At 50.1% G+C, this 24,070-nt stretch overlaps 1 protein-coding gene across 6 annotated transcripts in view; it reads right to left on the reverse strand.

Moving 5' to 3' along the window:
* Window positions 1-24,070, reverse strand: part of LOC122392884 (DNA replication complex GINS protein PSF1-like) — a 70,439-nt gene that overhangs the window by 37,737 nt on the left and 8,632 nt on the right. For 5 of the 6 annotated variants that reach the window (XM_043388221.1, XM_043388223.1, XM_043388222.1 and 2 more), the window contains exon 4: window positions 20,413-20,514. In XM_043388221.1, the coding sequence (XP_043244156.1) occupies window positions 20,413-20,514 (102 nt within the window). Of the gene's footprint in view, window positions 1-4; window positions 102-524; window positions 634-20,412; window positions 20,515-24,070 lie in introns of those variants that run through there. The other variant, XM_043388226.1, reaches the window with a different exon arrangement.

Genomic DNA, 24,070 nt, shown 5'->3' on the forward strand with positions numbered 1-24,070 from the left:
TCACCAGGTTGGCCAGAACATTTTCCGCGGAGTTTCCATTGTAAGTTGGCGGAAGAAGGCCACGCAAAGCGCCCATTTGGCGGCGCTTTTCCTTGTCACTGCTGAAGAACAAACAATCGAATGACATGGACGTGTCGGGCACTATATTAAGAATGCTGACGGCGTCAACAGGGGAAGATTTGTGGGGATATCAAGCGGAAGTCTTATCAGGACGGCGGTCACTCGTCAGAACAATAACACAACTGAAAATTGCTTAGACTTCACTTGTTTATGGAAGCTTTGGGAAGCGTCGACTACTGAGGTCATTTTGCTGGTTAGGCTATGGTTTATCTCTGAAGTACAGGAACGCATCCATGTGAAGACTTTTGAAAAGCGCAGAGCGTGCACGCTCGATTATCTAAAATGAACAATGAACGTGATCGTGAGTTTTTTTTTTGTGGCTGAGGTGGCTGAGCCCATCCGTTTGTACGGAGTGTCTGATGACTGACAGGCTGCCCTGACAGCCAAACGGTGTCTCCACTCACCAGAGTGGTTATACCGCTTCGGATTAGCCATCTACCGGTGTCTGCGATGGAGTGAACGTCAGCCCGGGCAGGGTGATGCCTACAAAGCTGCGGATGGGTTCAGCTGAGCCTGAGGATAGAGAAGAGGGACAGGGCACAAGTGAACTGGCAATAAGTGATGGTGGAAGGGTGAGCAACGGCCAATAGTGTACAACTTAGCGGTATCCGTGAAAGGTGAATGAATGCATGTATAGAACTGTATGAACCGGCTAACGGATATCGTATTTTAGCCAAAAGCCATATATAACTGACGTACACGTAGCGTAGCATACGACGACGACACGAAATGCACATGCCAATCCGACCTGCATACATTGTTTTGGACAACAAAGTAGCCATTTTAAACACAGTGCTAACACCTGAAGGCAAATCCAAAGCAGTTCTTCCCTTATACAAACTATGCTTATAAAGCGGGACTTGTTTTTTACGACTTTTCCTTTTCAATCCATTCCATTTTCAGGTGGTTCGTGCTTGGAAAGCAGCTTTGTTTTTATCTAATTAAGCCCAGGATCATGTAATTTCGTGAATGGACAAACATCTTAAGGAACTGATAACCATGAGTAGAGCACAACATAAAAATGAAGCCCGGTAACAGGCTTTAAATAAATCACATCTGATATGTAGTGAATACAAAACAACGCCAGCTGCGCGAACACCCACGCAAACAATGGAAAAGGGGCGGCGACTCAAACGAAACAACACAACAATGCACAATTCATCGGCACGGCAAAGCACAAGGCAAGATCGGCCTGAAGGACGCCACACGACCGTTCGTTCGGGCCACGGACCAATTTGTCCTGTCACGTCTCGTAGCCGCTTTTCCGCGTTGTGAAACCCCGCCGTGCCTTATGACTAACAGCCGACAGCTATTTTGACGACAGACCAGTGAGACATCGGGGAAGGGGGAGGGGTTGGGTCATACCATGTAAGACCGTCTATGAGAACGGCCGTTGTCTTATCCTAAAGTGGCGGGTTGTTCCATCCTCCTACGTCCAAGACAGTGTGTGCGCGTATAAACCGGGGAAACGGAAAATTATAAATGGAGCATAAAAGATAGCATTTTATCACCGCTTGGTACGCATTCCATTTTCGACAACGCTGAAAATAGCTAAAAGGCTTTGGTAACCGTGATAACAAAATTAAAGCAGACACGTGCAGCACTCAACACCTTAGTTTGAGCCAATCATTGATTTAACTCTCCTCCAAGTGTGTCAACAATATGTTAAAGTTTGTATCTTGTCTCAATTCGAACTTAAATCACTGTTGAATCTAGCGTGCATTGCATGACTGATACGACAGAAAAGAAAACACCAGAAGGCGCAGCAGGATTCACTGACGTAAGCTGAACGTGCTCGTGCGCTGCCGATGCATCGAGGTCCGCCAAAGTGGCATTGATGCCACTGACCGCGGCCATTCCGGAATAACTGAACAGCACTATCTTGACGATTTACACCGCACATCGCCGACAGGGTCTTACCCAGCGCAATTTTACATGTCATAGCCTCCACGATAACCTTCAAAAGCGCGAATCGATCCCGCAAGTTTCCACGAAACATTTTGTCCCCTTTCAGAACGGCTCGACGGGCGTTCTGCCGGACCTGGAGCCACACACCCTGACCAGGAAAACATTCCTATCTGCACGAACGTCTTTCCGACAGCCGGCTGCCAGGAAAAGTACCTAATCAGACAGACTCGGGTAAGAACCTCTTCCACTCAACAACAAAAAACAGTGGAGCTTGTGCCCATCCACACGCAATGCAGCTCTGAGCAGGGGACACTGCACGGCCAACTAAAAAAGTCAGGCAGACTTTCATAAAAAAGAAAAATGCAATACAAGCTCGGCGACATTCGTAGCTCGGCAGCGCCGGGTGACCTCAGCCGTTCGTCAGACGGGGTCACAGGCCGCTCGAGCGGGGATCCCCCTGCTATGCACTGGTCGGCCCTCGGTGAGCCTCTGTGACCTCGGCAACCTCGGCGAGGGACGGTACAGGTAGCCTGGCACAGAGTGTCACGGATCCAAACAGGTGAACGATGAGCCACGACCTTTGCTGGAATGGTGGCGTGGGCAGGAGGCTGTCAATCGGGAGCCATTGGCCGCGACAGCCGGATCGGACGTGCATGAACTGGTTTTTCATTGATCAGATGTGCGCAATTGTGAGACTAACTACATATGTAGAATAGTGCGGCTGAAAAAAGAGCAGATGATTCTCGAACACGGGACATGCGCAATGTGCAATTTGCCAAATATCTGAGTGCAAAATTCCGACCGACCAAAAGGAATTTGCAAAAAGACTTATAAGTATCCTTCTGTTTAGGATCGCCACTTGCAAAAATAAATGCAAGTTAACTTAAGGATTGATTTACTCGTTGGGAAATGCTAACATGCATCTTTGCCAATGCAACACATGTCTTTGTAATATAAAGTCAGTCATCTGACGATTTTTTTTTTGTTCAATTTGCCCGTGAATGACAAATTCACAGATTTCTGGAAAGTAACAGACAATTTTGAAGGTGATCTCTAAATAAATTTGAGTATATAAGCTGATATCGAATACTGGTTGATGTTAGTTACCACACTAACTCAAGACACTGAGGACAACAATAAGTCTACTTGATCTACGCCTCCAGGCTAGTGCGTCAAAGGGGACAGGTCTTGGCAACAGAAGCAAGCGCAATACCGCGTATCGGTGATTGCCCATCAGAGATTTGCCTCGGGCAGCGAGGGCAAATCCCGGCTACTGCGTCACTATCAAAAGAAGAGATTTTCTGCCACTAATGGAACATAACAAGGATTAAATGTAAAATAAACCGTCATGAAAAAGACGCAGGAGCATAAAACCCTCGATATTATATACAATTTCCTTCTAAAAGGTTCTATACCTATCGAGATGGCGGCCCGTGGGGTTCCGATGGGAGACCCGTTCCCCTCGCACAGACTCGCGCTGCGCTCGCTGGTGAGTGCGGCCATTCAGCCACCTTCATTACACGATTCTGGGAAGAGCGCGACACGCGTAGAGCGGAGCTCGCCGAGACCGGATTCGGAGACCGTCCGCTCTCCGATGTCGAGCTTCGGCAAAAAGCCGGTGCTGAAATAGCCGCTGACAGGATCCGGCTCGGCCGAGCGTGCGCCTCGAGCTCAGCTCACCCGCGGGAGGGACGCGAAAATCGCCCAGAGCTGTGTGGAGGGCAGACAGCGCAGGTCGGCTGTCCATCGCAGGCTCTAGGTACCAATTTTTCCGTTATATACACAGACACGTCATTGACTCATTACCCAAACTCACACCTGTTCTATGCACATACTGTCTCGTTACGCCACTCATCATGACATCCCTGTGTTTCCTCTAACTACTTAATGTATACTTGCGAATGATATCCGTCCGTTGCTCCTTGTTTTGATATATTTTTCGTTCAACATGTGTCATGTCCAAATAAACAAACGCACATAATGCTTCGCTCTTGCACCCTTTTGCTTTGATCATGCCATTTCATTCGCGACCTTACATCGATTACTTCCATACCACCTACGTTTTCGCCATCATTTAAGGTTGCAAAGCGTACACAGCGTGCAAAACTTTTTTCAGAGCATTTGGTGGAAAGCCGCCGGCCGTATGCCCTATACAGAATCATGGCTCGCTGCTGATGACACCACGGACCTATCAAATATAATGGGTACCAAAGGTCACACGAAGTAATGCTGCACTGCTCGTTCAGGAGGTTCACTCTTGCACCACCAGGGCTGCGGAGTCGATGGATTTTCGGCGACTCCGACTCCGACTCCGACTCCGGCTTTCAAAAACCAGCTCCGACTCCGACTCCGACTCCGGGCAGAATTGTCGACTCCGACCGACTCCAACTCCCGACTCCGACTCCGCAGACCTAGCAGGGCTGCGGAGTCGACAGATTTTCGGTGACTCCGACTCCGACTCCGGCTCGGGTTTCTAAAATCGACTCCGACTCCGACTCCGACTCCGGTCACAACTGTCGACTCCGACCGACTCCGACTCCGACTCCGACTCCGACTCCGCAGCCCTGCTCATCACTGCTGTTCTTCTGTCACTGGAGCATTTCGCACGGCCGAGAATCCTGCGGTATGCAACCCTTCAATTACGTGCACCTCTCTCACGGCCATAATCACAGCCACCAATAAAAAATAAATTAGGCACATGTAGAAGGCGAGGGCGACAGCAGACCAGCCGTAAATTTTTACTCGGCGTCGGTTTTATGCTCTCCGGATTAGGTCAAGCACTAATAACAAGACTGGCTGTGTCGGGCTGTCCCATCCATCTTCAGGAGGTGGTTCCCCGTAGGCTGCACGAGGCTGCACTTATGTCTGGTATGCAGCAGTGGGCGGGGTTTGATATGGAGTATATCATTGAGGCAATGGGCTGAGGGAGTTCTTCTTGTCAGGTAGTTACAACGGGCGCTTCAAACCACTTCAGAGAGACTATGATAACTCACGCTTGGTACATTCCCCGTTTCCCATCCATTAGCTTTCAGACCACTTAAACTTGATCAAACATCAGCCGAACAGTACACATGATGACAGTGATTTTGACAGTGGCCCAAAGCTGTCCATTTTGGACACTACCTTGGACAGCGGACACTTATCAGTTATCTATCCTGACCCACAAACGAAGGCCCTCCTGCACCATTGTAGGTATCAAATCCCGTAAGATGCCATGAAATCAGTCGCACGATCACGCAGATTTTTTAACGCCCATCAATCACAAACTACCAGTTACGGAGTACCACCCCGCATTAGCTTGCAGCACTATAATATGTAGAGAGGCCTTTTGTGGGCGCAGCATGGCTGCTATCAGAGTCGTTTAGTCCTCGTTCACACCATGTCGAGGGAGTAGACGACTCGGTGTGCGAGTGAAAAGGGTTCAGTATGCGGGAATTAGCTGCAGAAGGAAGCGTTGCATTTTGCGCTGGTCTTGCTGAGTGGCGCCCAGTGCTGGGAGCTTTTTTAATTCACTTAACGATTACCTTGCATTCAATGAGAGGCAGCAATCAGCTATAAGGGATGCTATAACTCATTTATTTTGCTATAGGTGATGATGACAGTAAAGATGACGGTAAAAATAAAAATTGTGCTTGTGGTCCACCACGAACAATATTACGTTCACCATGGAAGGTAAAGTATCGACTAACCCCCACAAAAGAAGCTTCTTTTTACTATCTCAGCAGCTTACGCGGCAACTACAATAAGATTTTACATACCACTAGAGACTTTCTGTAACCGTTGAAGAACCGTCGCCTGGCGGAAGGCCGGTCTAAGCTACCACAGATCCAGTGCCAGCCCGGCTTCCTCGACCCCGCCCCCCCCCTTCATTTTTCAGTTACATCTCCCAGTCTGCAACAGGCATCTGAAGCCACGCGGCGGGACAATGCTTCCCGCTGTCGAGTTGTGGTCGCTGCACGCGCCTTTTTGCGGGTACAGTCCACAGCAGAAGTAATGTGTGGTTTCAGTCATGGGCAAATACACCTTTTTACGGCCAAATACATATAGAAATAGTGCACACAGTTTAGAAAAAGTGCAACCATTTCGACAGTTCGGCATGTGCACCGCTTCTTAGGCCGAGTGCATGAAATTCAGTAATAGTGCACACGGCTCCGAAACAGTGCAAGCAATTTAAAAGAGAATGCATTCATTTTCAGTAGTTGCGATTTCAGTTTCGCCAGAGTGCATTGCTTCGTCATATGCATTGGTATTCGGCGTACCGCAAAGCAATTTAGTTAACCTTCAAGCGAATTCGTGGCCCAATCAGAAAATATTTTTGACAACGCTCTTGCTGTTCATCAAGTGTAGCGTGGTGCCGTTCAAACAAGCTGCTAATGAAATTTTACTAAATTAGTTATTGAAATTTTACTGCTAATAAAAATTAACGAGATTTTAATGAATGTAATGAAAAGGCCCAATTTAGGCGGCAGTGCACACATTTCAAAAATAGTGCAGGCGATTTCGACAGCACGGCATAGTGCATTGATATATTGAATCGCGGCACGATATTCGCCATATTGCAGCCATTTCGTCATAGTGCAGGTTTAAAGTGACCCAGGTTCAGGCATATTAGACATATCGCACATTATTCGTCAGATCGTTTCAATTTCGGGGTCCCGCATGTAATTTAGGCACTGTTCAGTAACACGGCATTGCATAAATAAGTAATAACAATTTTTATTTGACATTTCACGCTACCTGAGCCTCCAATGACACTCGTAGTCAGTCAGCAACGCAAAAAAGTCAAGTGGCCAGCTGCACTGCTCTGGATGCAAAAGGTAGAGGGTATTTAATGTTTCATCTGGGTGCCTTAGCTTCAATCATATAAGACATAGTGCACATAATTCGTCGGGTGCTTATATATTCAGCATGAGCAATATTTTTTCGGCTTTGTTCAATCAAATTCGCCATGATGCTGAAAGGCGATAACAAGAATCCATAGCTTTTCTGATCTTTTTGAACCAGCAACGAAGTTATGCACCCGATTCAGAAGCCCTGAATGCCACGTGACCGCCACTCGACCGTGTCACCGAGTTCTTAGAGCGAGACTAATGATAAGTTAATTCCTGAGAGCTGAAACTGCATTTGAGCAGGTTTTTGACCAAGATTCACGCTACTCTTGACAGGCAGATAGGGGCTTTCAAAAATATTTTCCCAATCCAGCAGCGAATTCACTTGAACATCGCCTAAATCGCTTTGCTGGACGCCGACTATCAGGCCACATGACGAAACCGTGCACTATGACGAAATTGAACCTACGGCTCATTGAATTTGAACGCACCATCTTCTAAATTGATTGCTCTTCATTTGAAACGTGTGCACTATTACCGAATATCATGCACTTGGCCGAACTAGAGGTGCACTATGCCGAACTGTCGAAATCGGTTGTACTATTTTACTGAACTGTGTGCACTATTTCTATATTTGGCCGTAAAAAGGTGTAGCGCATTTCACGTTCACGTGACATCCCACATTCTTCATTAGCTCCAGAGGTATGCTGAGGGCTTAAGTTGCGTAGGAAGGTGAGATTTATTTACATAATCGCTCATTTATACCGTGCTGGATTTATTTGAACGTTGCCGTAAGCACATGCCGTATGTCGAAATTGATTTAACCTGACGAATTATTATTTGCACTAAGTCCAATATGTCTGAACCTGGGCCACTTTTAACTGCACTATGACGGAGTGGGGTGCACAATGACGAATATCGTGCCGCAATTCAATATGTGAAGGCACTATGCCGAACCATCGAAATCACCTGCACTATTAATGAAACGTGTGCACTTCCGCCTAAATTGGGCGTAAAAAGGTGTATGTTCTGCTTCTGAAGCCTAGGAACGATTAGCCAAACTGCAACGAGACTTTAAATGTAGCTTACATGTATCTTCACCCTTGCAGCTACAACTTTATCTATTGACGTCTACTTTTCAATCAGTCCGCATTTAAAAATCGTCGGTCAAAGCCATCCGTTGAGATTGGTAAAACCACACATTACTTTAGCGGTGGGCTGTACCTTCGGAGCCGAGCCGGCACTCAGACGGATTTGGAACACCGAAATTTCACTGGGTTGGTCTTTGGCAGGGACTGGGACAGGTCGGCGCATTTGACTGGAAAAAAAAGTAAGACGGCTGACTCACAGCATATCCAGACACACACCAAAAAATAGGGTCAAGTTACAGAACTATGAAAAACTAAAGCACACCGATGAATACGCGCATATTATTGATGAATGCGCGCATTATTTTTTTTTCACTTTTAATGCGATCAACAAAAATATTCGAGAAATAATTCAAAATAGTTTATTACCCCTTCCATGTTAAGTATCCTTCAAAGCTTGACCTAACCCGTCAATCACAGTGGTTATGATTAGGCGAACTTTACGAAATGACAGACTTCCACCGAAGGGCAGCCACAAAACTGCATATACCAGCTTCCATTTCATTAATGATGTCCCGTTTTTGTACCGCCAGCATAGACTTCCAAGCTTCCAGAAGCCCATGGAGAATCATCTCCACCAGCAGATGAAGAGGGCTACTTCGATCCCGAGCGATATTGATACGCCAGGGATGGCGAGCGCGGAGTTTCCCCGGCTTCGTGCGCAGCGCTGCTAGCTCAGGCTTCTGCTCATTCCCATTTGCATTGACGCACGAAGCCCTGTCGGAATCTCCGCGTCGCGTCGGCCCGTGTGTGGCGCAGGATGGCACCCGGCGGTGATTCGACTGATTGTTCGACGAAGTGTGACGTCTTTGTGACCTGGTACTGACAGAGTTCAATCGCTAAAAGGCGCAGATGGCAGATGTCATCTCTACGGCAGCAAGAAGAGCATCGAGAAAGGTCAGGGGATATCGGGAAATGAACAATTCAGTTATTCATGCTATATGTAAATTGACATTCAGTTGATGACGATTTTCCAGTTTGTTCGGCCACTACGGTAAAGACAAAAAAGTCGCATCACACGAAGAATTAGGCTAAGCAAATTTAGAATGACCTTGAATGATGCAAGAAGATATCCTGAGCTGATGCGACAAACGATCGCACGGCCATTACCTTTCTCCTCTACCCATACTCTACCCAAGAAATCGATGTGGCTTCCATTCTGCGTACGCTGCATTCCGTTATATTCATTCTAAATACAACCTTGACGATCTGCACGCGAGAAGTGCAGATCGTCAAGGATCATGATGATCAATCCCGCCCGTGCAGTGCGTGGGCGATCACAGGAAAACTGGCTGTCCCCTCCGGCTCACCCTACCAAGCACCCAGACCAGACGGCATTGATCATCAGCGCCCAGTGCGACATTCCTGAACCCCGGTAGAGAGTCCAGAGAACACTAGTAAACATTTCGCCGCATGCCCCACTTAGGTATACATGGGGGTGTTTACCGCGCTAGCATCAACAGTGAGCAGCGGCGCCGAACGCATGCATAATTCCGATACGCATTGCACAAGCGCGTGCAGTGAAACCAGAACATCCTCTACAATCACCATCTACAGACACGTCACCAGCGGCGGCCACCGAACATCGCGCACTATCCCGCTAGTTCCGAGAGGCGTCCGGAGGCCTCGGAGTGTCCCAACCACACCAGTCGCCGAAAACCACACTCAGACGGGCATCCCGGAGGGAGTATATACCAAGGGCGCGGGTCCTTAGCGATAAACACTAGCGTTACACACCGCATCCGTATGGCGCCGGCTGTTTAGTTTTCTGCGGGATTTTCCCAAGTGGCGACGGTCCAGCAAAAAAAGAACGGCGAGTGCAGCTACGCAGGACAGCTATGTAGACAAGGCATTGTTTACACGATAAAATTTGACCGTTTTCAGAATGATGCAAAGCACCTTTCGCAGGAATCGCAGCCAAAATCGCCGCTGGTTACCAGTTACCTAATGTATGAATTTGGCTATTAAAATAGTTTGTGACTGGAAAGAGCAAGACATCTGGCTGTTTCCAAAAATAAAGTCAAAAATAATATCCGTTTCCTGAGCATTTGCATTGTGAGTCAGTCCATGAATATAGTAGTTAAGTCCCATAACTCAACAAGTACCTAAATGTGCCTTTCTGTTGACGGCTATATAAGACCAAAACATTAGTAATGACCAATTGATCTGCGCTAGGAAATCGCATTGTGCCACGTAAGACTACAAACGCATTTACAATTGTTCCTGAACGCAGCGTAGTCGCACCTATATTTCTAAAAAAAAAAAAAAAAAAAAACAGAACAAACGCTGCACCACGTCTCTATTTATACATACTTTCCAAGTCGGGAACACCGGCGCACGTGTGAGACACCTTGAACGAAGTTCGTCCGAACGGGGCAGGCCACTGGGCCAGGCCAATGATCGAAACTTCGCCGCACACCTGTGGCGACACGAGTGGTCATTATTCCGGCATTATTCTACTGGGGCCACTGCGCCACCGCGAGATCTGGTGGCGCGACTGCGCGGCGCGCGCTGCCGTCAGTCGTGGCGCGTGCCACACAAACGGGGACGTCCACTGATGAAACTCCCTGGAGGCCAGCGTAATTCGCAAAGTAGGAGTGTGGTACTACGAACAGCGAAGTTTGGCTGATTCACCCTGTCTGCTCTTGAACCACACTCGGCAATGCACACTGCCTCGTCATATCCGCATTCTTATTTGAAGAGCAGGCGCGAGTGACGACTGAGACCACACCCCGCTGCTTGGAATGGTAGCATCAATCACCAGTAAGAAATGAAAAGCCAATAGCCATCATCACATAAAAAGGTAGACGTCGGTCTGGAAATGAGGCCCCGTTACATCGCTGACTAACCCCTGCACCTAACCGCAGTCGGCGAAAGCCGCAACCCTCAGAAGCCCCGGGGACACTCCTGCGCTGCGCCACAGCCGCAAAGCGTGTCACTCATACTCATTAGGATGCCATCTCAGGTGAGGGTAACCTTGACCGCTCTGACCCGCGTCAGCCAGGCGGCGTATGTGAGGGGTTCTCTTGCAGGAGCTGGCGGAAGTGGGAGTGTGTGCACTGCGCACCTGCCACTGGCGAGGAGCGGTTGCGCAGCACGCGGGATGCCCAGCCCAGCACCCCTCGCGCAGATAGCACGTGTATCGGGGCCCCACGCGCCTCGAGAGGCCGGAGGAGGGGAGGGGAGGGGTGAAAACCACTCACGCCAAGTCTGGGGGTCTCCCCGGTAAACCACCGCACGTGCGGCTCATTCAGAGTTTGACGCGTGGTATGAGACGTGTTCCACAGCCCGATAGGCGGTTACAATGCGTTCAGGGAACACACCCGATGGCGCGGGCGTGGTGCAACGTTTGGTATGTTGCTCAGTAAGTCCCTGTCTGATAGGCGCAGAAGATACCGGAGATCACGTCACCCCCGCCTTTCCTCGCCAGACGTCGGCCCGATGTCTGCTTTGTGACTGCGTCTATGTTTCAGTTCACACGCAATGTATAAATAAAGCTGCAATGACGGCTTCGAAACACCTTAGGTCAGCCCTTTCCGACGGTTGAACAAAGGTGCTCACATGCAACCGGTACTCCATTTTGTGTCTGTAAAATCACAAAGCCTGAAGCATCCTGGGCCTCAAAGCACAAACCGCGCCTTCGCTTATCATCACCAGCCACGGCCCACCACCCATGATCAAAGGCTTGACAAACGCATATTAAGTCGGCGATTGACAGAAGACTCAAGCATCCGACCATCAGGTGCAGTGGGACAGCGGGAGATAACTACCAAACCAGACACACCCGACAGCAACGAAGTGAGAGCACCCCTGGCCCACCGTGGTGCCAGTGGGCTGGAAATTCCTCCCGGGCCTGCAGGCAAGTCGTCACCTCATCGCTCCGTGATGTCGTGTCACATTGGGTTGATGAGCAGGGCTTCCCAAACAGCACACATCACCAAACAGCACCACAGGCACGCCAGTGAGCGCCGGGACGTTCGGGATGGATACCGACCTCCGTTGACCTGCATCAAAGACAACAACATACAAGCATGTGGTATGGATGGGTCTACGCCTGCATGTTACTGCAACACAATTAGCATCGAACAACGACGACCAGCTGGCCAAGTTTTGGTATGGTAACGAACGCGAGTCTGGAAGAGACCAGTCACGACAGGTAGCTGAAACGGGTTCCACCATGTTCCAGGTGAAGTTACAATGTGTTCAAAGACTATAGTTTGCTTTTATCACCTGTCGCAGTTACCGACGCAGAAGTTTAGCGATAAATGCGAAATATCCCTCTCTAGCTGTGACAAATCCATACCTAACTCCCGGTTCCGCGCGAAAAAGAGACGGTAGCAGAAACTTCCAGAGGCTCTCTCTGACCAAAATGGAACCCGTGTCACATCAAGCAATCACGACAGTAGCTGATAAGTCACCGGTCGGAGGATTGAAGTCGCAAGTCGACAGCTAGATTATGCAATAACTATGCATGCTGCAACACTGCAAGGGAAAAGGGGAAATAAATACAAGTCTGGTAGAGCTAGAAGTGCGAAGAAGAGTGACGCTGTTATTGTTGCACTTTCCTTCATTTTAGAACCAAGGTAAGAAGCATCGGCCGATTCCCTGCTTCGCCTTGATACATTTATTTGGTTCCGACCACACGTGGTTTTGCGGTGCCACTCAAATTCAAAATTCAACTATCACAAGCCAGTAGTTCAAGACGCCACCTCCTACATCAATTACAGCACGTGCCGCAGCTACCTTCCTCCTTTGGACCTTAACACGTCAGTCCGCCGTCAAAAGTGTCGGTCTGACTGACGGGTTTGACGGCTGACACGCGGCCGGCCGGCCAGGTAAAGTCCCGCCGGCCGCCGCGCGCGGAGGGACGTCTCGCAGGCACGAGGTGGGCTTCACCTGTTCAGGCAACAACTGTCATCGAAAGAGACGAGACAGGCGCGTAGGGTCGTCAATCACTGCAATGGTGACTGCCCACGAGGCCCAGGGGTAACCCCAGTCCCCACTTCACTCGGACGTAATAGAAAAACACAATTTTAACGAAGAGTGTTTGTCTATTTCAAACAACCTGCGGTTTTTAATGAGGATGTGATCCATATCCGACAGAACACGTACCCGTGTACCTAATTGTATACAGTGGTTCCAGGGCCCACTACATTGTTAAGTAATTCGTGTATGACTTGAATCCAGTGACCAGTAGATAACTAATAGGTGATAACTGAAATGAGATTGTCCGACGCTTGAAGTAGGCAAAGTGCCGACGGAGAAGCCTCGGTAAATAAGATGTCAAATGAGGAGCATTTGGAGTCAAAGATGTCCCACGGTAGAAAACGCACCATCGCTGATCGCAGCATAGTGCAGTTGTCGCACTTGTATAAACTCGAGCTGCGAGCATGATCGGCGTCAGCCCAATGAATAAATTACAATACAATGACAGGAGTTATCCAAAACAAACGCACAAAACACATTTGTAATGCAGCTGAACTCACTGCGCGGATGACACGATCAACAAATCTCGAAGTTGTTCTATGGGTGGTGTTTGATCCAACTGTATAAGAACAAACAATTTCGTCCAATCTAAAACGTAATATCATGGTGCATGCCATTCATGGGCGTCGTGACTTAAAAAGGTATCCTCTTCCTGGCTTGGATTACTGTTTGTTTGCCAGGAAATCGGTAGATACCTACCGGTGCAGTAACCGCACAAGTACCTACCCTGCTGATACGTGGATCAGAGCCAGATTACTGACCACACGACGGTGTGTTATCAGCACTCTCGCCATCCTCTCACGGCGGGTCAACGCCAGGTAAAACCCTAGTAAGAGCTCCGCGTCGAGCACTTGGTACGCGAGCCCAGATTGACAGGGGCTTACTCGTATCAAGCTCAGGCTTACTCTCTCAAAGGCCAGCCGGATAGCCGCTCGGCAGGTAAAATTCCCTCTCCTAAATCTCGGACAGCGTCCAGAGAGCGGGTTTCCCACAGCGCGGCGCGGTGCAGAGGTCGACACGCGGCGGCCCGAGCTCCCGGGCCAGAAATAGCCGCAGGCTGCAGTGGGCGGCCACACGCGCGGCCGATGGGCCTCAGTGGGCGGCTCCGTGCACCCTCTATGACAGAGTGATACACGGCTCGTCCGGAGGGCTGGGCGGGCTGACCTCGACATAGCGTGCCGCAGTGCGGAGTACGGTACACATGCACCGAGTGTGTGTCAATAGCACAGATAGTGCCCGATGCACAGTGATGTTTTTCGAGTGCGCCGCGAGTGTGTGGGATGGTGAGCGTTAGTGAGCGAGAACAAAGGGAGGGACACTCATTCGCAGACACGGGGTATTTCTTTCTTTGTCCCATGCGTCTACTCACCATTCCACGCACAAAACGCTCGGAAAACGACGGTGAGAATCGAACCTATAGCTGCACGGGGACACTTTGCCTAGCTACAGAAGGGTATTTAATTACCTCGTCTTCTGTGAACGAGCTGAATGCAGTCTGATCCATTGACGCAATGCAATCTGGATCAACAGACTGCGCCCCTGGTAATTCACAGAACGCTGCTTGCGTACACAATCATAGGCGCAGAGATGGACTGAGCAAAACTGTGCACAAAGTGGTTTCTACAAGACTGTGAAAACCCTTTTCATGAAGCCAAACAAAATCCGCTGAAAAGCACCGCCAGGAGTTCAAAGCCGCAACTATTCCTATTTCCGACTCATGATATACTTTTACACAATCAAACAACCAGCTTGGCTTAGACTCGGCTTTTACTTGACATGCCAGAGACAATGTTTAGTGTGTACCAGAACAGACTGACAATTAACAATGTTACCGTTACAGCAAAGTACCGTGCTTAGCTTATGCAGCATGACTTTCCTTTTTTCACCTACCACTTTTGGACTATCTCACAATTAAGAAACCACCACTATTTGGCCGATATTCTCACACGAAGATACCGCTGGGTCCGGATCGTTTGGGACGAGTGATGGGGACGCCTGTCTATGGGAGGGACGCCGGATCAGCCGGGGAACTCCTCGTTACATCTCCACTAGATGCTTGTCGCCGACAAGGTCTGGTGTGACAGAGTCAGGACGGAGCACGATAGGGGTACAAGAAACCCCACTTCCGTTCATGTTTTGGTCGTAGAAGTAAAATAAACTTCACCAAAAAACAGCTCAAGGCAGTTATCTCACAAACAGCTCAAGCAGTTATTTTACTTCTACGACCAAAACATGAACGGAGGTATGAAGCACCTGAGTTTTTGAAACCCCACTTGTACGGGGAATCCTCATAAGAACCCGAAACATTACTAGATTGGCGGCAAGCAGTAACAAATACCTAATAATGTTTCAACATTTTTTCTCTTCTGAAAACGTTATCAAGAATGTCCACAAGCAGAATAGAGCCCAGAAGTAGAGCTGTTGATAGCTGTCAATGGCCAAACGGCAGCACAATACAGGGGAAAAAAACAATTAAGGTGATTCATCATGGCATATCAAATAAGCGAAAAAGGGGGAAGTTAGTTCTAGGAAATAACCTTATTGATAACGGTACTTGACGGTATCAAGGGCCAGTGTATACAGGTGTCTAGTAGGTAGGCATTACAGCAATCGGTCGACATATCCCCAGAAGCTCCAAGAATACATTCCCGCCCTTCACTTCCGGACGGGGAAACACTTTTGGGAAACTATAGTCTATAACAGTCAATTCAAAGGATATGGGGATGCCCCATGTGCGCCCTTTGATGACAAAGGGCAAGCGCCGGGAAAGCTTTTGAATACCCACGATATGGCGGACTATTTCGGTAAATGAGAGTGGGGAATCACAGGCCGGTAGGGCGCGAAGGTTTATTGGCAGGGTTCGAGGAGAATGGGAGAAGGTGGGCGGCGAAAGGACCGGGTAGGTCGAAGTGTCCCCGTGCAGATATAGGCTCGATTCTCACCGTCGTTTTCCGAGCGTTTTGTGCGTGGAATGGTGAGTTGGGGCATGGGACAAAGAAAGCAATACCCCGTGTCTGCGAATGAGTGTCCCTCCCTTTGTTCTCGCTCACTAACGCTCACCATCCCACATGCGCGCACTCGAAATTAAAGCTGAGCGGCGCTGTGGCCGGGCGAAGGTATGAGGGGAGCACTGGGCAGGCGACCGTTCCCAACGCGACGGGCTCCATTCAGTGAACCAGCCCGCCGCCGGGCAAATGTGTATTCACCGCCGCTCCCCATAGTTCCGTCGCTCCGGCAACCGCCCGCATCTCGAGCCGCACGTCCTTACCGACCAGCCGGATTCCCCGACCAGAAACCCGACCATTCGGCGGCGACAGACGCAGAGAAATGTCAGGGAAATGTCGGGAAATCAGTCGCAGAGAGATGTCGGGGCAATGTCGGGAAATCAGTCGCGGAGCACCAGCCCGCTATTTCGTTAGTTATTTGAGAGGTACGGCGAATATAGAGCACTGCGACTGCCGACTTAAAAAGTTATTTATTTGCTCATACGTCAAGCAGAATCAGCGGGTCTCGAGAGCACGCTGAAAGAACATAAAGCTACTCCACCGTGCCTGATAAAGAGCTTTCCCAATGTGAGCAGTATCTCTGTTAAAAAAAAAAACAATACACTATACAGTTGATAAGTCCTTTGTTCCTCCTCCCTCCCTCCCTCCCTCTCTCTCTCTCTCTCTCTCTCTCTCTCTCTCTCGACCTCCCTGTCCTCTCATACCCCTTTCTCTCCCCCGCTCGCCGCAGCCAGGTCGGTCACGGTCGCCCAGTCTGCCACCCTTGATCTCAATGCACCGCGCCCCCGGCTGACCAAACGCCGGCCCGCCACACCCATACCACGTCCCACACGCCCTCTCCCCGTCCATCCCAGGGACTTCCCAGCAGCGGCGCACCAGCCTCAGACGCCCTGGGGCGGTCAGCCCGGCCGGGGTCAGAGTGGTCAGAGGGAGGGCCTAGAGAGAGCGGACTGAGAGGCACATTGCGCACTGCGCAGATCGACGGATGCATGTCGGGGCTCTTCGACAGCCGAGTTGTTATGCAGGTCACCGGTTAATCCCAGTTTCCGTGCCGGCCTCTCGCCGGCCACAGGTGATGTAAGTTGAAAGGAAACCGGTCAGCCCGGCTGTGACACGGAAGGGGTGTCCACGGCGGCGCAACGTGGACAAACACCTGTCAACCCTCCGGGAAAGAAACCGTTGTGTGGGATCGGACTGACGCCGGGTGAGGGGAAACGGACGACACGTGGTGCACTGACGCAACCCCTCCGTGACCGTCACATGTCACACGGCTGTGACGGTCCGTGCGGGACGGGGCTGTCCCGGTGCTGACTGGCAGAAAACCGCCGGCAGCGTGAAGGCAGGTCTCCTTCCCCCCCCCCTCCCCACCGCCCGGGAGAGTCAGTCAGCATGGACAGACCGTGACTGGGCACGGGCGGGGCCCAGCAGCTCCGCTACACCCACGCACCGTCATTTACGGGCCGGCCACGCCTGCCGGAACGGCCGTCAATGGCGGTCAGTACTGGACCGCCCTCGGTGCGGGACTTCCCAGCGCGGCGGGATGAATGGGTAGGGAAGGGGAACGAGGTGAGCCAGAGGTGGTCAGGGGCGGAGAGAGGGAGAGAGAGAGAGAGAGAGAAGAGAGAGAGAGAGAGAGAGAGAGGAAGAGAGAGAGAGAGGGGGGGGAGGGGGAGGAGGGAGAGGGGAGGGAGAGGGAGAGGGATAGAGATAGAGAGATAGAGAGAGAGAAGAGAGAGAGAGGAAGAGAGAGAAGAGAGAGAGAGAGAGAGAGAGGAAAGAGAGAGAGGAGAGAGGAGAAGATAGAGAAGAGAGAGAGAAGAGAGAGAGAGAGAGATAGAGAGAGAGAGAGAGAGAGAGAGAGAGAGAGGAGAGACGAGAGAGAGGGAGAGAGATAGAGAGAGAGAGAGGAGAGAGGGAGAGAGAGAAGAGAGAGAGAGGGAGAGAGAGAGGAGAGAGAGAGAGAGAGAGACTGGTCCGGTCCAGAGACTGGACTGTAGTCCAGCCTATTTCAGGCACTATTTACATAGTCAGGTCATGTCGATCTTGCGCAGTCCAGTGACAGTCCAATCTGGTCCAATCCAGTCCAGTCCAGTTCTGGTCCAGCCCTGATCCGATCTAGTTCCGACTGTCAGCCGAGACAGTAAGACCGCATTTTATCATAATATCATCATATATCCCTTTCAGCATTGGCCATTATGGTCCATTTATCGTGGCTACCTACTTATTTCTGCCCCTTGGTTTTTATTTTCTAATTTCCTAAATAACATCCTCGTTTTACTTAAAAGCTGAAGCAGCTTATTGCTAGGTTTGCAGAGCGCGCGTCGGCGCACCAAACAAGTTTGATACGGTGATTTTACATGCATATAATGTGAGGTTCCCTATGCAGCGCATTCAATCACGGAGCGCCATGAAAGTAATACCACCGTGTGCAAAAAAATGATTACGAAGAGATGCTCTTCAGCAGGTTTACAGCGTCGTAAAACATAACTACAATAGCCATTAGCGACAAGTGAGGGATAGTAGAGGCAAATAAAGATCAAATGTGTCAACTGTACAACAGACCAAAGCGCAAACCTTCCGTGATGACTAATGGGCCCGCCCACCCAGTCATTACGCTAAGTAGTGAACCACAGTACAGCTGGTGAGTCTAAAATCGCCGCGATGGTCGAGGCCTACACACATCACCTCCGTTCATTCACCCTTTGCCCACCACACTGCTGAAGAGTAACCCCAGCCCAACCCCACCACACCGATTCAACACGCTATGCCCTCCAGCCTTCAATGACGAGCACATTTTCCTCGCATATTTCACAGCACAGCGACCGTGCCAGCGGCAACTCCGCGGTAGGCCCGCGCCCGAGCCCCGGGCCAGCGACAGGGCCGGGTGGAGATCCGAGCCCGGTCCAGCCAGTAGCGGGGCCGGGCGGCACAGCGGCCGGGGAACCCCTGCTCACCGCAGCCGGCAGGTAAACCGACGGCAGGAAGCCAGCCCAGTGAAGTCCCGCACTGTTTGCGCGACCTCGCAGAGGCCAGGCAAATGGGCACAGGCATGCACGGGGAAGGGCTGCATGCGGTCGCTTCCTTCCTCGGCTCGCTATCGATACGGGATGTGGTGAGGCGAGAGTGTCGCATAAAGCCGAAACCGGGGAGTCCAGCAGTTGTCACTCATCGTTCAGCAATGCGTGATAGCCAAGGAGAGAGCAGCGAGGGTGTTACTGTTGCTGTATCCTAATTAGCGGCGTTTACGCCCGATTTCGCAGTGTTCGGAAAATGTGTCACCTATGACGCAAATTTGCAAGTTTTCGGCATATATTACGTGCTCACTGTGGACCCAGTCGAGTTCAGATCCGCCAAATCACACATCCTTTTTCAACACGGTGAACAAACTTAACGTTGCCACTTAAAATCAATTAGCTCGTAGCCCAGAATAAAGGCAACGATCTCGGGACAGCACATTGCACGCCTTGTGTATACGATGTGGAAGGTTCACACTACTTATAAATGGTTAGACTTGTAGCTTAGAATACACGACACGATGGCGGCCGGGACCTTATGATCGCAGGGCGCTAACCGACGCATCATTATCAAAAAGAAAAAAAATATTTACGCCATTTTTGCAAGGAAAAAAGTTGCCACCAGAGAGGAGTAGTGGCGTTTTCATTACTGCGCTTACAACAGTGTATTATGAGCATTAAGTCAGCCATGATAGGGGGAAATTGTTCCAGAGACAGACACCAATATAACCCTTTCATAAACGTCCCAAGCCTTCAAGGAATCCCCACGCAGGAATGCTATAAAGCATTCACACAGGTTGTCATCTAGTTACTTCCAACAAACATTGGCGAAATGCACACACCTCCCTCTGATACTCAAACATTGGACTGCGCTAACATATGCGGCCGAGCCGTGGCCCCGGCCCGAGAGGCGCTTCTAGGGGCCAATTCTGCCGAGCGGTAAAGTCCCGCCGAATCTGTCCCAGTGCTGTGTTTTGCCAGTCGCGGCCCGCAGCATTAACAGGTTCAGTGGCCTTTGCGCCTGGCCTTCGGTGGTTCGACAGCCTCTGTGAGCCCTGTGGCCCCGGCGGTCCGGCAGACCTTGGGAGCCCAGAGGCCCCTTCAGGTCCACTGACCCCTTCTGGATTAGAAACCCCCCTCCAAGTTCAGTGACCCTCAGATATCGGTGGCCACAATAGCTGCCCAGACCCCGGTTGACTAGCAGTGTAAAGGCTGAAACAGACTCTTTCGCGTTCAGGAAATCGCATGCGAGAACCTATTCAAATACATTATAATTCTTCCCGCAACAATCGCATCCAGGAGGTGCATGCGATTGATCCGAGAGTGCTTCCATGTATTTGAATAGGCTCTCGCATGCGATTTCCTGACTGCGGAAAGAGTCTGTTTCAGGCATAACACTCACAGGTAGGCGAGCAGGCAGCGGCGGTTCCTCTCAATGCCGGCGTGTCGCACCCAGACTGCCGCTGACAGTGATCCGCCCACACCGCTGGCGTCCAGGTCGACGCTGGCGGCCGGGAAAGGTCAGGTCAGCTTAATGGGTTTAAACAGCACACCGTCTCCATCGCTGGTGTCCAGAAGACAGGTCAATATTAATGGGTGCCGGTCTAAAGTCAGAGCCATAGGAGAGTGTCGAAGCGATGAAACTGAGCTATTCGGGACGAAATCAATACGGGCTTCGGATAGCGTTGACCATTATGCGGAGGATTGAGGATGACTTTAGAGCCACCAACAGCTCGAAAACACGTTTTCCCAGCCAACTTTTTGTAAAAGAGATTGGTAAGGTCATGGTACAGGTCACAGGACCAGGATCAACCAAATAATAGTGCATGAGTATGCCTATTTAGGCAGTTACGGCGAACCCGTCTAGGGCCCGCAGCCCGGCGCCAAAAGGTGGCGCTGTAGAACATCCACCAGGTGGCAGGGCTGCACAGCATACAGCGGGGCGCAGTACCCTTCATCGAATGCGGCACCACTGGCGTGTGGTGAACGAAAGACAATCGGCGCTGGATAAGCTTAGGACATTCCTGAAATGAATTACAGCGATAGAATTAAAAAGAGCTACATGAAGCAGCTACAGAAGGAAAGCTAGAGACGCTACATGTAGAAGCAGCGAGAAGGAGCTACAAGAAGAATATGGGCTGGTATGAACAGGGTTGTATACCAATCAAGTCGATTGAATTGATTGATTTGTTTCAACGCGTATTTTGAGTTGATTGGATTGAGTCGATTGACTTTCGAGATGACTGGTTGACTGAGTCGTTTGACTTTAGCGACTGATTGACTGATTTGATTCCCGAAAATTAGAGTGACTCGTATGATTGAGTCGATTGAATGGAAAGTTCAAGTAAGTTTTAGTTGACGAAAAATAATGACACCAATTGATGACATCAAAGATCACAAAACTACACTGAAAACTGCTTGTCATCACAACTGCAATATTTAGTTTAGCTTATTTGTAAAATATGGGGTAGATGGCCAAATAAAGAACAGGGCCTAAACATGAACAGCCAACTTTGACTTTCAACTGCAATAACTGCTCCAGTCCTGGTGATAGAACCTGGCGATGCACCTACCTACCTTTCTGCACTCAGCAGGAAACGTTTTTTTTTTTAATCCAGATGATAAAGTGCAAGGCCCTATATATTAAAGGGACACTCCCACCTTAACATTAGTTTTGAGTTGAGATAGCCAAATTGGTGGCTATGGCCTGCAAATACCGGTTTGGGCACTCACAACATCGAAAAATGCTTTAATTCGAAGATATGGAATTTCAAACTTGCAGTTTTCGGATTCTAAGGGGCTAATGCATTGGAATGCCCCCTTAGAATTTGTGACGTCAGCGGAGATCTAACGATTTTTAAATCTTAGACTAAAACCATCGTTAACACGTGGTAGTATACTCTGCTTTGCGCGCAACGTCTGCGGCACTTTAAGGCTGCCAAATTATTGCTTCCAAATAAAGTCGCTAGTAACAGGGGAGATCCCAAAAAGTAAACAAAAGTAAAAGCCTAATATCTTGAAAACCAGTGAATATTTTTCGGTGAAATTTGGTAGATATTCGTTTTCGCTCTTTCTGAACCAAGGGACATCACTTTCATGCCAATTCATTAACTTTTTTGAAGGTGGGAGCCGGGAGGGTCCCTTTAATAAAGTGTGATTAATTAATAATTCACATCTCCACATGCGTATTTGGAATTTCCGACCTCGACGAGCGTCTGTGGTAGAAAACCACCACTTTGGTAGGGGAAACTACTGCTGTCTGCTACAATTTGCACTGCATGTCAAGCTATTGTAGCGACATCTATGCATATACATTTCCGACCTCGACGAAAATCTCGCGGCGCTTCGCGCCGACCCGCACCGCCCATTCATACTGGAGACATAGGTGGCGGAACGGGGAGGGCACCGGGGCACCGTGCCCCCTTTTTATTTTGGCATTTTAACATTAGCCCTATGGGTGTTGCATGGAAAGAATGGGACCCCAGTAAACATGCCGACGTCGGCCCGACGTCGGCCGACAGCGGGGTGACGTCGGCAACTCGGCATCGGCATGCCGACGTCGGCCCGACGTCGGTCCAACCTCGGCACGACGTCGGCTGGATGTCGGATATGCCCGCATGTTCCAACGTCCAGCCGAGGTCCAGCCGACGTCGGGCCGACGTCGGACCGAGATCAATTACTGAGGTCCAGCCGACGTCGGGCCGACGTCGGGGCGACGTCGGACCGACATCGGCCGCTGTTTTGACCGTTAAAATAATATAAAATACATGTTTCATGTTTCATAAAGAGCTTCTGTATTCAAAATATCCTCAGGAAACTCAAATCTTCCTCCACGCCGCAACCCCCTGATCCGGACTGGACGGGAAACTTTATCCCATTTGGGATTGCCCGTAAGCCGAGCTCGCCCGTAGCCGGGTGCGGTGAGTGCTTGGGGGCTGCTCGGCCTATCCTTTGGTCGGGCTCAGCCCCGGCAACTCACCAGGGCCGGGCCCAGTTCATATAGAAAGGCCAGTCGGCAAATGTCACTTTGCCAAAGTGCCACTTATCAAAGGGACACTTTGGGAAACGTTGGTGCAGGTGTGTAAGAGTGGCTATATGAATCCATTGTGGGGTCGCCCTTTCCAATAAGTGTCACGTAACAGCAATGGGACCAGGGACTCTATATGAACTGGACCCAGGGTGCTCGCCAAGAAGACCAATGTCTCCATCCTATGATCCTTCCGGCTCTGAAATGGTCTTGTCAGACCGAAAGGGCATAACACAACAAAACAAACCAAATTCGTTACTTGGCTGCGTGGTGTAGTGGTTAGCGCACTAACCTCGCATTTGAATGATACGGGGTTCGAATCCCATCGCCGGCTGATGCTTTTGGCGTGTTGTCCCAGTAAACATGCCGACGTCGGCGACTGGGGGGCTCGAATCCCGCCGCCGATTGATATTTTTGGCGCGTTGTCCCAATAAACATGCCGACGTCGGCCCCGTCGGTCCAACGACAAACGATCTCGTCAACCTCGGCAAACGATCTCGGCCCGACGTCGGCTCGACGTCGGCTGGACTTCGGCTGGACGTCGGAACATGCGGGCATATCCGACGTCCAGCCGATGTCGGGCCGAGGTTGAACCGACGTTGGGCCGACGTCGGGCCGAGCCTCGGCCCGACGTCGGGCCGACGTCGTCATGTTTACTGGGACCAAAAGTCGTCAGTGCACTCCCTTAATTGAAGGTGTTCCGCGGCTTCTGACTGTAGACCAAAAGAGATTGTGAGTTCAGAGTTGTGACAACTAAAGCAACCACCACGTATGATGTATACATTAACAGTTAACTATCAGATTTACGGCATGTGTCAACAATTATACCCTGATAGAAGACCGGAGGCTCTGGTTACCAGTGTAAAAATGAATACTTCAGACGCATACCGCGTAGGAATTCAGCCCAGTATCGTTGAACAGATAGTGCATCGGCCTGAAAAAGTACGGTAACGATGCCTAATTTTGGGTTTTTAGTCGGCCGATCCGTCCCCCCTGTCGAAAATCTGTGGCGACGTCCCTGGCACGTAGGACA

The sequence above is a fragment of the Amphibalanus amphitrite genome, unplaced genomic scaffold (assembly GCF_019059575.1).
Source record: "Amphibalanus amphitrite isolate SeventyFive unplaced genomic scaffold, NRLGWU_Aamphi_draft 000505F_arrow, whole genome shotgun sequence".
Lineage (NCBI taxonomy): Eukaryota > Metazoa > Arthropoda > Thecostraca > Balanomorpha > Balanidae > Amphibalanus > Amphibalanus amphitrite.